We start from the raw sequence: 12,139 nt of genomic DNA, 5'->3' as shown, positions 1-12,139 counted from the left end.
CTGACTACTCAAGTCATATTCATCGGGAGTCAAAATGTTTTTCTGTTGTGTGCAAACTGTTTCTTTCATTTGTAAGAGCTCGTGATGCTCAGTTTCACCTTTATTGGAGAGTTTGAAGTTATTGTGAGAAAACATAACAAGAGAGAGAGAGAGAGAGAGAGAGAGAGAGAGCGAGAGAGAGAGAGAGAGAGCCGGATATGATGAAATCCAACATACAGCAGGTCCACTAGGCCAACAAGCAACCTGATAAGGTAATTCAGTGGTAAAATACACGTTATTAATTATATTAGGAATCAGTGAAGGAACAAGTGCAACACTCTAGTTCTGATCTAGTTTGTCTGTGGGTGTGTATCTGTATGTTTGTTCTTTCTTTGATTTCTGTACTTCATCTTTGCTCCTAAATGCCCTGAAAAGCACTTTGGATTAACTGTATTGTCCAAACTGTGTTGCAAATAAAACCTTTAACCTAGCCTTCAACTGTCAGAATGGAAAAGCCGTATATATTCTACCACTACAGTGAGACAATTTCCTTCCTATTAAGATGTCAAAGGCTAAGTGGATAATGGTGTTGTCAAAATCCTTGAAAGAACTTTACAATGAGAGGCTTAGAATGTGTCCGTATAGAGGGCGAGAGGTGTTGAAAATACAGTATCAATGATATCTCACTTTGACAGTGAGGAAACAGCATAGAGAAAAAGCCTGGTAATGGAAAATGTTAAATCATAACAATGCTATGTTTTTCCAGATGTAGCGGCAGCCCTACGAAACAAAACGGGCCTTGATTAGCATCAGTGTGACAGCTGTTGATGTTGGCTAGCCCAATTTAAAACAGCACTGTCTGAGGCTGACTTTATAGACCGCTGACTCTTTCCACATTATCATGTCATTCGTTTTTTCGATAGTGCAGTTTATTAATGGGCAAGAGTCGCAAGTTAAAGACGAGCAGCATCATGAAACCTGCAGCCTTTTACCAACACCACAGTGCATCTTTTGGAGGTACATATCCATCAATGTATCAGTGACTTAAAGCTCTGAGTGTATTCTCCCTGTCATCCTCACCTTTGTTGATCTTGCGATGGAAGTTGATGGCATCCACAGAGGCAGTGACAATGTTGGTGCTGCAGTGCCGAGCTGCCACAATGCCGGCGACCTCATCCATCAGCTTCATGGTCACGCCTGTTCAAGACACACAAACACAGTTTGACTTTTGTAAGAAGATCCATAGCGAGGGATTCATATATATGTGTTGACTTGTTCTGAATAGTCTTTTGTCTTTGTTCTCTCTCCATTGTAAAAAAAAAAACAAGACACATTTCTGTGACTATAACGTTTGTCCTGTACATGAACGGCATAATATCACAAAATAGCGTCCAGTACTTTCATTGATGTATTTGTTAGTTTCCCTAATAACTGCAAAACATAGATGGACGATAAGTACTGCTGACTCAACCCGAGGGAACGTTTCAATATCATTTTCTCTCCCCTTGTATCTATAAAATAGTCAGTCATGTTATGAAATATTATTGAAAAGTCTTAACCTATAGTAAGTACAGATCCATGACAACTGCGCGAACACATCAGATACAAAACTATAGATGAAAATGAGCTTTTAGCTAATCTAATGTATTACATTTAAGGGAAAATAAGGGACTCTGTTGTGTTCGAGACACTAATTCACTGAGATGAGATTGTTTAATGCAAAAGCTAATGGGTTTCCTGATGAAATTAGAAAACTACACACCTGCCGCTTAATTACAAATGAGTTTCCCCCCCTAACATTAGCTTCTCATCAGTTCACTGTTGACAGTGTATGAGCTGACTGCCAACAAGACGTGTTTCAACAAATGTGATGAATGTTATAGTAAACATAAACATAAATACGCAGCTTATATAGTCCAGTTATCTATTTTTCCATGGAGACTGTCTTCACCAGGACATCGGCAGCTTCAGTAATTTGTCCTAAAGTTTAAATGACCTCTGTTTATGCTTTCCTTAAAAGCATACTCTTACAAATAATACCGTCACAGAACGTCTAAGGAGAGAGTTGGTGTGTTGAGCATACAAAGTATGTGACTTTGAAACAAGAGGCTGGTTTCCTTTAAAGGAATAGTTTGACATTTTGAGTAATACGCTTATTTGGTTTCTTGTCAAGCGTTACATGCGAAGATTAATAACATTCTCTGTTTTACTGGAAGGTTATGTGCTGGATCCAGGAGAGAGTCCAGGGAATTACTGCTCCTGGCCAAGATATAATCCAGCACATGAGAATGGTATAAATTACTTTCAAACTATCGCAAAAAAAAAAAATCACCATATTTCCCAAAATGTCAAACTATCCCTTCAACCATGAGGATGATCTTTTCATAACCCTAACCATGTAGTTCTAGTTTCCTAAACTTAATCAGTCCTTCATCACACTGTAGGTGGCAGGTCACAAAACACTAATATAAGGTATTTTAGGAACACTAAGAATGGAAAAGCAGTATCTAACTATTGAAGCAACGAATCTCTATTGGTGCAATTTGGACAATATTGATATCAAAATGAATAAACTTTGAATAAACAGCACTGTGCAGCAGCGAGGCTTCAGGGCTCTGCAGAGTATGTCCTCGGCTGCAGGCCTGCAAGTGACTGTGGCTCATTGACTGCAGTTCCCTTTTCCTGCTGGATGCTGGATACTGAACTCTTCTTCACTTCCCCGGAGTCAACAAGCATGAGCGTATAGCCGACAGGAGCAGTGTCGTTTGCAACTCAAATTGTGTACGTTTCGCCATACTAACTTATAACGTTCGCCGCCAAAAATTAAATCAGTTTTGAATGTGAAGTTGTTTGTATGAGCAATTCTAGAAAAAAGCAACAGCACATACTGAGAGTCATGGGGTAAATACAGTATAAACGGTTTCTCACTTTAACAGTGTCACAGAGTTAGATGCTTGTGTTTGTATATATGTTTAAATATGTTGAGCCTCAACCCAACTGAAAGTATTTGGAACACGATATAATGCTGCATGAGAAAGGGGATCTGAGCACACTGAACCGGTGCTTTAACACATGGCCTTCATCTGCAGAAGACATGCCGATTGTTGAAATGGTCGTCGCTGCATGTTATTAAAAGCTTTATTTATGACCGTGTGCACTCGATCTCATGGTTGTTTGATGATTTATACTGTGCCATGAGGACTGAAATGAATCCAAGCCGCTGTGTGAGAGGTTAAACTACAAACAAGCCATCGATTAAAACCAACAGGAAGTCTTTGATTCAAAAAAAGCTACATTTTGGATGAAGTATCAGTTTTAAGATGTGAGAACATATCAAATCTATCATCACAATGTTTACAGAGCACTTTGCCAAGTCCTGTACTTCAAGCTCGCTAATGATTTGAAGAGGAATGAAACACGTTGGGCAGGAAATCAAGGCTGCAGCTTACAGGAAGGCTTGAAAGCCATTATTTCCCTAAAGGAGCAGAGCTCATGAAGTAGACACGGAGGAATTCAGAAACCTACATCTGCATTTGTCTGTGTGTGCCACACTACGGCCAGCTTGTGTCATGTGTGAAGGAAACAGTTGTTTGTGGGTTATTCACAGAAATTGGGTAATCTTGTAGGGAGTGGGTGGGTTGGAGATGAGAAAAAGCGAGGAGGGTGGCATCTGTTTCTCATGTCGGAGAAAGAATGTGTGTGTGTAATGTGCGTGTGTTTGTGAACGTATGCTCATTTAAAGATATTCAGACCCTTCACTAGACACTCCAGTTGCCCCAATCGTTGCTTCTGTGTTGCTTTTTGTATCTCTCGGGCTACAGAGAATCAATAAGTCTGCTTGCTGATGGCTGGTTTGGCTCCCGGAAGCCTCCTACCATCTGCACTGTGTGGCTCTATTTCTGACAGCCAAATGTGTGGGAGTACAAACAGAATGTGCTGCTTGCTCCTAAATGCGGCATTCAGTGTAAAAGTGGGCCCGCTGAGTTGATTAAGAATTAAACAAGCCATTACTTTGACATCCTCTTATTCCCAAATGACCAGAACCATCACTTTGTTCGCTACAGCAGCATTATGGTACAGGTAAGCAATCAAAGTAACAGAGTAGTAAAAAAAATATATATATTGAGTATAAAAATATATACAATAAAAATAGAATAATATCAAATTAACTAACTAAACAGTGGTGCAAAGTTTTGATATAGAACGCTTTTTCCCGCCAAGCTAACCTTTGTCAGGGGTAAAAGAAAATGCACTTATATTTCAAACTATTTCAAAATAGAAAATGTCTTGATGCTAGAAAAATTGAATCGAGCTCTGACTTTGATGTGTGAGGCTAAACTCAAGCCTGGCTCTGTGAAAGTGATTTTTCCGATATAACCATTAAAAACACTCTCTGATAAAGGCTCATGATGTGGCCACAGTTCTGAAAGGTGACAACAGCATGTCAGGCTTAAAGTGTGTGTGGACAAGGAAATTCATCACTTCCTTCCAAAAAGCCTGTTGTGAAGCATTTTCCAAATCCCATCTTGATTTATTTTTTTATCCATCCCCGCTATGTTGTGAAAATTGATGGGATCTCACCTTAGATTGAAAATTCCTCCTGGGTGCAAGGTGAAGCAGGCTGCTGTTATTCAAAGCCTGGAGGGGTCGTGTCTGAGCATGTAACACTGAGTGGAGATGGATCATGAGCTGACATGATGATGAAATTGAATGTAAACATTGGATTACGTTAAACTGAATCAAAAAATTGTCAAGGCACCCTACCTGTTCACTGCTGCTGATTCAAAACTTGAGTATGAAATATGCTGACTTTTAGAATATTGACACGCTAATGGGGGCTATAACAACGTTAGTTAGTGTACCACAAAGAGGCTAAAATTAAAAGGGGGTCTCTCATTGTGATAAACCCACAACCAACTGCAGTTTCCCTCAACTCTATTTTATAGTTAATTGTTGTGATATTCAGGCCTGCAACTTTTGTGTTTTGGTTCAATTTCCTTGCTCTCATGAGCATTGATTTTAGCAGGCAGCTGTTTTTGAATGAATAAAAATTCTAAGAACCCACATGCTCAGCACCAAACAGCAGACAGACAAAATATGCAACGAGCTGGTAACATATTGGAGCATTTAGCATCTAAAGAACCAGATATTAGCCTCAGGAGTTGGTTCCATAGACTGCTAATTAAGGAAGGAACAAAAGATATGGGCCTGCTGTAATTGGTTGTTTCTCGTCACATGACATGAGGTACGCGCTGTAGCGTTCCAAAAGTTGAATTATTTTATCTCAGCCTGCGCGCCGTTATGGTGTCGCTCTCCCTTTAAAACACATCTACCGTGCAAAAAACGCAGAATGTGAAAGGCCCCTAAATAGGCAACTGTTATAAATGATGTGTCAATGTTGTTTTCAAAAAAATCTGTTGTTGTAGGATTAAAGACGACAAAAGTAATATTTTAAAACCATTAATCCAGACTACACTGTAAAAACGTACGTTAATATGTTGTAGTGTTAAAGGTTATCCACTTCTTTTTGAGGCATGAATTCCAACTTACTGTTGGATGGTCTTGCACACCATAATAATAAAGCCTGGTTCCCTATGGCTATATTGAATTGAACTGTCTCCTTCTCACAGGACTGACATGGTCCAGTACCTTCCCTCAACTCTGGAAGCAATCCCAGAAATAATCGATTGTACAAGTGTTCATATTAGGTCCAGAACAGAATAGTCCTATTTGCTATGAAGAGGCAAAAATAATACATCAGTAACAACTACAAGTATCAACATATTGCTGTTGTCTTTTCGACACAAATATCGTTGTTTTTTGTCTTTATCTCGTAGCAGTGCTACAAAACAGCATCTCTGGTAGCAGCATACATGCATCAGCTGATAAGCTCTGATGATATTAATCCTTGAAACAAAGTGACCCCGTGTTTTTGATATTGCCTCTAATTTGATCCTCCATTTGCCAATATTGTCTGGTAAGAATTAGATTATATTTATTCGGTTTCTCTGTAATAGCATGAGGGCTCTTATCAGAATGAAACAATCTTTAGGAGGTCATTCTGGGTAAATTAAGAAATCATAAGGGGTGGAGGAAAAGCCCCGCTCAGCATGCTACGGTATGAAGTGAATTATAATGTCGCAAATGGCTAGACTGGTGAAGTCAAGAATAGCATTTTATTTGTAAGAAAATAATAAATCAAAGTGCACTGAGGTCTTGGTTATTGTGACTTTCTGAGGGACATTGAGACAGAGTGTAGCAGTGAGAGTGGGCTCCTGTGGTCTTGTGCCCCGGCTCCCTGGTGTTAGCAGCTCTCCAGATGCCTCGCGAAAACGAGGCTGGTAGGTGTGGGGGGATAATTACCCCAGTTTGCTGACTGTTCTTCACTTCACTGTGAGTAGTTAAATGCTGCTAGTTTGAAAATACTGTTGTACAGCTAGAGTAAGTTCTGATGGCAGAGCTGACACATATGTCACATTGTGGGAGAAAGCTTCAGCCATTTCCAAAAATGGTTCATTAGTATTCCTTTATTTCAAAGAGGAATATTAACATTTCATTAAGCTGGGGAAATAACATGTGAATCTGGTGCATTGTGGTCTAAATTTTAGTTTAAGTGTACAGATCCTCAATTCAGGCTTTGGCTCAAGTCCCAAATCATGGCAAGAACTTTTTCAACTTGCAAGATTACCTTTTTTCTTAAACTCCACCAATCAATACTTTCTAGATTAACAATAAATTAAGTCTACATATTGCACACACAAGACATCAACTGACACGTAACCCTTGGAATTCCACATAACCTTTTAATTGCCTAATCTTCATCTTCAGGTACATTTTTAAGGTGACTATCAACACATTCATGGAGACAAGCAGCTGCGATGCAAGCAGCACTTGCCTGCATACTTAGTGTGTACCTGAAATATTAAGAAGTGCATCCACTAGAAGGCAGGTCGGGGACGATTCATACGTGGCTAACATGGGTACATCTGCCTTGACAGTTTAAAATGTTGCACAATGCAAATAAATCTAAATAAGAAGTTGAGGAGATTACAAACTGTGATATCATAAGCAGCAAGATGTATCACATAAATGTTAGTAATTGTGGACAAGCTCTATTGTTTTCTTTCCAAAACGTCCTCCCATTGTTAGTTCAAAGTCGGCTGCTTACCTAGCTGCTTACATTCTTTTATACTGTCCCCTAGTTGCATGTGCTATATTGCATCATGTGGACACATTTATTTCTATCATCTACTTCATTTCACAAAAGAATTATGAGATTGTGTTGGATATTCAATTTATCCGTTGTACTAGAAACCTGTGACTAAAATGTCAAGCACATCAAGTGAAGGACTGCGCTGTCCTTGAGTATCAAAGATGCTCGTCTTTATAAATCACTACCATCAGTGGAACAGTAAATGCAACTCCTGCAAAAATCCCCTCTCCTTGTACAGTCGATGTAAAAGGTTGAAAGTGAGGCTCAATGTGAGACTGCAAATGAGGACAAGCGAGGCCAAGACAGCCCTGGGCCTGGCGTTACACATTCACAGGGTGACATGGCACACTATGACTCTCCCTTTGCTGGAGGGTAGGAACACGAAAGGCAGAGTTGGGGGGGGGGGGGGGGGTAGCGGAGGGTGGAGATGGTGTGTGTGAAGAGGAAAGACAGCTCCCTCCAAATGGGGGGAAAAAAGGGCAATTAGTAACCAAGTCCCTAGTGCAGCCCAGTTTGCCACGGGGGAGAGTACCTCTGTGATTAGATTCCTTCTGACGATTTCCCCAAATCTTGACGCACAATGCCGTCCATCGGCAACGGGCATGAGAACAATGACAGGGGGGTCTTCCGGGCAGCTCTTGTAGCCCATCTACTCTGTCGACTAACTTCAAGCCCTTTTAATTAGAACCAGCTCAGACACAGCACACCACACGAGGCAAACACTGATGAAAGGAGGAGAAAGTGTGAGACCGAGAGATATCGATAGCAAAGCATTCATGACCTCTGCCTCGCTCACACAAACGCTCACCACTCCTTCCATCTCTGTTCGTATCTCCCTTTCTTGTCCTTGCCCTGTTCCTTCATCCACCACCGACAGATCCCTCAATCTCCGTCTGTCCTTTTCATCCCCTCCCCAACAGCTGCTTTAATCATGGACAGTATCAAACGCTCACACTGCCTCCTAACGAGCTGTTACTATAGAAACAGCTCCTGTTAACATTACTCCCACACAGCAACCCATCCGCATCCTCTTAGAAAGTCCCATAAGCTGCTTTTTTTTGTGTATATCTTACCATTCCAGCTGTGGTGAGCTTTACCAAACACCTTAACAACTGTGACTTTAAGTCCAGAAAATTGTGAGTGAGTGCTGTCGTGGTTACTGTTAAACTGTAAGCTCCATGCACACCACAGGCCTGGGAAAATCACTGAGATACCATTCCTGTAATGGAAATTCTGTCAGATAAAGAGCTTTTCAGATAAAATGCTTCTCTTGCCGTGATGGTAAAGGTCAGTTGCCGTAAAGCAACATGATCTATGGGCTTTTTTTTTTGCCCGTGGCTTCACCTTCAACCTCTACAGTCCGCGGTTGGTTGTGGTTGTTGGGGCTGTTCGTGGCCTGATAAGAGCTGCAGACACCAAGAGTAACTTGACACCAAGTTTCAAATCAGTGTTTCTAGAATCAAATTTTCTTTAATCATTCAGGGTCCTCTGCCTTCAGCCGAACCCCTGCATCATAACGTGAGGAAAAACCCTGAACAAACTATTTGTGTGGTTTAACGGATTGGTTTCTCATTTACAAACAACAGAGGATGTGTGAGCAGAAAACAACTTGCAACCTGCTAGAAAACAATATAGTTGCTTTTTAAAGAGTAAATAAGTAAGGGAAACTCATCCTTCCTTTTTACAGTTTCTTACGGTATGCCTAATAATGACAACTAACTAACTAACTTGTGGTGGTGTCTTACAGTTGGTGCCTTTTCTCTCGTATTGATTCTACATCAGCGTTTAGCATAAGTAAACAAACTCTGAATTCAATTTAAGACTGGTTTGAACATGGCGAGGCTGTTCCGCTTTGCTTTTTGGTTCAACTCATTAAAGTGTCTCGGTCTCAGACACACAACAGAGCTGTGGGATTTGCTGCACGTCACAAAAACCATATGCACGTGTCCTCACTGATTTCCCTTGCATACAACTGAAACACCGCTACCATGCTGGACTTTTGACTTCCATCCCAAACACCAGACAGAACTACGGTGATTTTTTTACTTTTGTTTGATGCATTTTTAACTTTAAATGTATATAGATAGGTTGTTACATAGATTCCATGGACTTTGCAAAGTAGATCACAAGTATACTTGTAAAAAACTCCTCCAGCTTTAATAATTGTGGTTGCAATGTGTCAATAGTTGGTTCTTCCAGGACGCTGACATTCGTGGGTCTGTCCTTCTAGCGGATGTGAAGGAGTTATCAGAAGCATATTTGGTGATGTTTCAAGTTCTGAGATCTGCTATTGGTCGTCCAGGTCTCTACGTCGTATGCTATGTTAATAAAAGAATATGCAATAAACTATAGTATATAAATCTAGAGTTGAAGTTTTTAAATTGTACTTCAATTTCTGGTTACCATTTTGATGTTTTAAGTTTTTCATTACTTATTTACCTCTTTGAGATTATGTTCTCTTATGTGGGATTTGGCTGCTATAACTCTGTCTTTTTTCTTTGCGATTACTGAAGTACTTTGAATTATCTTTATTTCAATCTACCAGGGTCGGAAGAACCAGTGTCTCTTGTATACCCGGAGCTTGGTTTCTTACCTGGATGGGCCAATCTTTAAAGACTCTTCTCATGGGTTTCTAAAAAAAACGTGTGCAGCTGATTCAGTATTTTATTTCTGAATCAATGTTGGTTTTGGAGGAGAGAAGGCTAGAGGTGGAGCTAGTGGAAGCAATACCCCTTCACAAACACACACACACACACACACACACACACACTCCTCACAAAGGTCGATCACACAAGCTTCGGTGGACATATCCCTGTCTCCCTGAATTCCTCTGTCTCAGGCAGTGACATGTTTATATACCCACTGAGCATAGAGCAGGGCAGAGGACAGATAATATAGAGCTACAGTGATGGATGTGTTCCTGTGCTCAGGCAGTCCCTGGCTCAACTCTGTCACACACACACACACACACACACACACATCCTGCATCAAATCTATGCACACCCACCACTTTATAGGCACACATCTGTCTTTCCTCCTCTCTCCCACACACACACACACACATACATACACACACGTACTGCAAATACATGGAATGATGTAGCTTCACACGCATACGCACACATAAATGAAAGACAGTGTGCATTCAAATCAAATGCACGAATGCAAACATAAATTGGATGCGTCAGAGCACACACTGACAGCAACTAGTCGATGATTGTGCACAGATAAAAAAAGAAACTCAACGTGTCTTACAGAACGTCAAATCTTCAGTCAGTTTGTTTTAATCAGACTGCAGTTGTGTCCACCTGTGTCAATCAACCACTGTTTCCATGGAAACAAGTGGTACACTTCCTTAAAAAGATGAAGGAACGAGGAGAGCGGGTAGTGAGAGAGGAAGAGATAATGAGGTGGGCAGACGGTGAAGAATAAGCAACAAAGAAAAGAAAAGTTAAGAGAGAGAAAAGAAAATAATGTTGAGGTAATGGGCAGCGCGGTGGGCTCAAAGTTTGGGATCCTCTGATCTTTTCCAGCATTTAGACACTTTTCAGGCTTTTTGTTCGGCACGTTGGAGACTTTCATTATATACCCAGCTGCAGGCCTAGGTCCCTCGGCACCTGCCACATGGTGAATGCATGTTTTGTTGATTAATAAATGTTGACTTCACAAATGTGATCCCTTCCCTTCAAACATCTCAAATATCTTTTCATTTACTCCTGGTGGTATCTAGTCCTGCATTTAGTTTTGGTTTTGTGTCACTAATTTTCTGTATATCTTTCCCTACAATCCTGCTGTCAGCGCAGCATATGATATATTCAGCGACTCTGGATCATCTGATCCAATCTGCTGACAGTCAGTGAGGATTCGTCCCTGGACCTAAAGAGATGTTGTTTTACAGAGAAAATAATTAAGAATTGTTAGCGGAGCGTATATGCATCCACTGTGTACGTTTACAATATGAACACGCGTGCGCGCGTGTTCCTGAAAGTTTGTGTTTGTTCTCCTTCGGCTCAAGCTAAGTAGGCCACATTTTCACACCACAAAAGGGGAAACATACAGTAAGCGAATAGCCTGGCACGGTCATGTAGGAGTCAGTTTGCATTTCTCCAACAAGAGTATAGAAAGAAGAGGGAGCGAGAGAGGGTAAGACACAGTAGGAGAGAAAGCGAGAGCGAGCACCCCGGCTGCCTGACCTGACTCGGTTATGTAAACAAAATAAGTGTAGTGAAAGCAGCGGCAGTGAACAACGGGGAACATTGCTTAATGAGTAATGGCATGTACCGAGAGAGAGCGCAACGTTGTGTGTGTGTGTGTGTGTGTTCTAAATTACCTGCATGCTTGTTCCACATTTATTTTTTTTTTTATTTTTTTTTTTTTTTTTTTTTTAAATTGGACAGATTTCTCAGCGAGCTCGCCAAATTAAAAAGGCAACCATGACTAGTGCTACACTTATCCGTCCCGCCCTGGTCCGTCCTCCCGTCCTGCTGTCCTGTCCCGTTCTCATTGCATCTCTTTCTCAGTCTCTCGTCTGTCTTTCTTCCTCACTATCTGGTGTCTCTCCGTTGGCGTCTTTACATAGCTGACCTCAATAGTAATGACAGTGTGAGGCAGGAATATCTTGCCAGAAACAATATACCTCGACTGATAAAAAGCATCTGCTCTGTGCTGATAAAATGTTGGATTTGTTACAGATGCAGCCAGGATGGTTTCCATTGAAGAGTTGCTTTTTCATGTTGTTTGGGACATCAGATAAACCAGGTTTTTGGTTACGGGTGGCTAAACCATCAAATCTGGATACGCACTCATTATATTTGTTGTACTTTGCAAACTTTTTAGGAATTTTGATCAAATATTGGGGGGGGGGGGGGGGGTTGGGGTGAATGGGTGTAAATATTTATTAAGGATGATGCACATACAGTGTTTCCATTGAAGGGCTTTTGCGGATTA

At 40.9% G+C, this 12,139-nt stretch overlaps 1 protein-coding gene across 1 annotated transcript in view; it reads right to left on the bottom strand.

Moving 5' to 3' along the window:
• acot7 (acyl-CoA thioesterase 7) overlaps nt 1-12,139 on the bottom strand; it is a 41,350-nt gene that overhangs the window by 16,088 nt on the left and 13,123 nt on the right. Inside the window, exon 8 of the mRNA XM_076090866.1 lies at nt 1,060-1,176. Coding sequence (XP_075946981.1) covers nt 1,060-1,176 — 117 coding nt within the window. The remainder of the gene's footprint in view (nt 1-1,059; nt 1,177-12,139) is intronic.

This window comes from Anarhichas minor, unplaced genomic scaffold (genome assembly GCF_050575085.1).
Source record: "Anarhichas minor isolate MPS153535 unplaced genomic scaffold, ASM5057508v1 ptg000003l, whole genome shotgun sequence".
Classification (NCBI taxonomy): Eukaryota; Metazoa; Chordata; class Actinopteri; order Perciformes; family Anarhichadidae; genus Anarhichas; species Anarhichas minor.
This window is presented reverse-complemented; position numbering and strand designations above follow the sequence as displayed.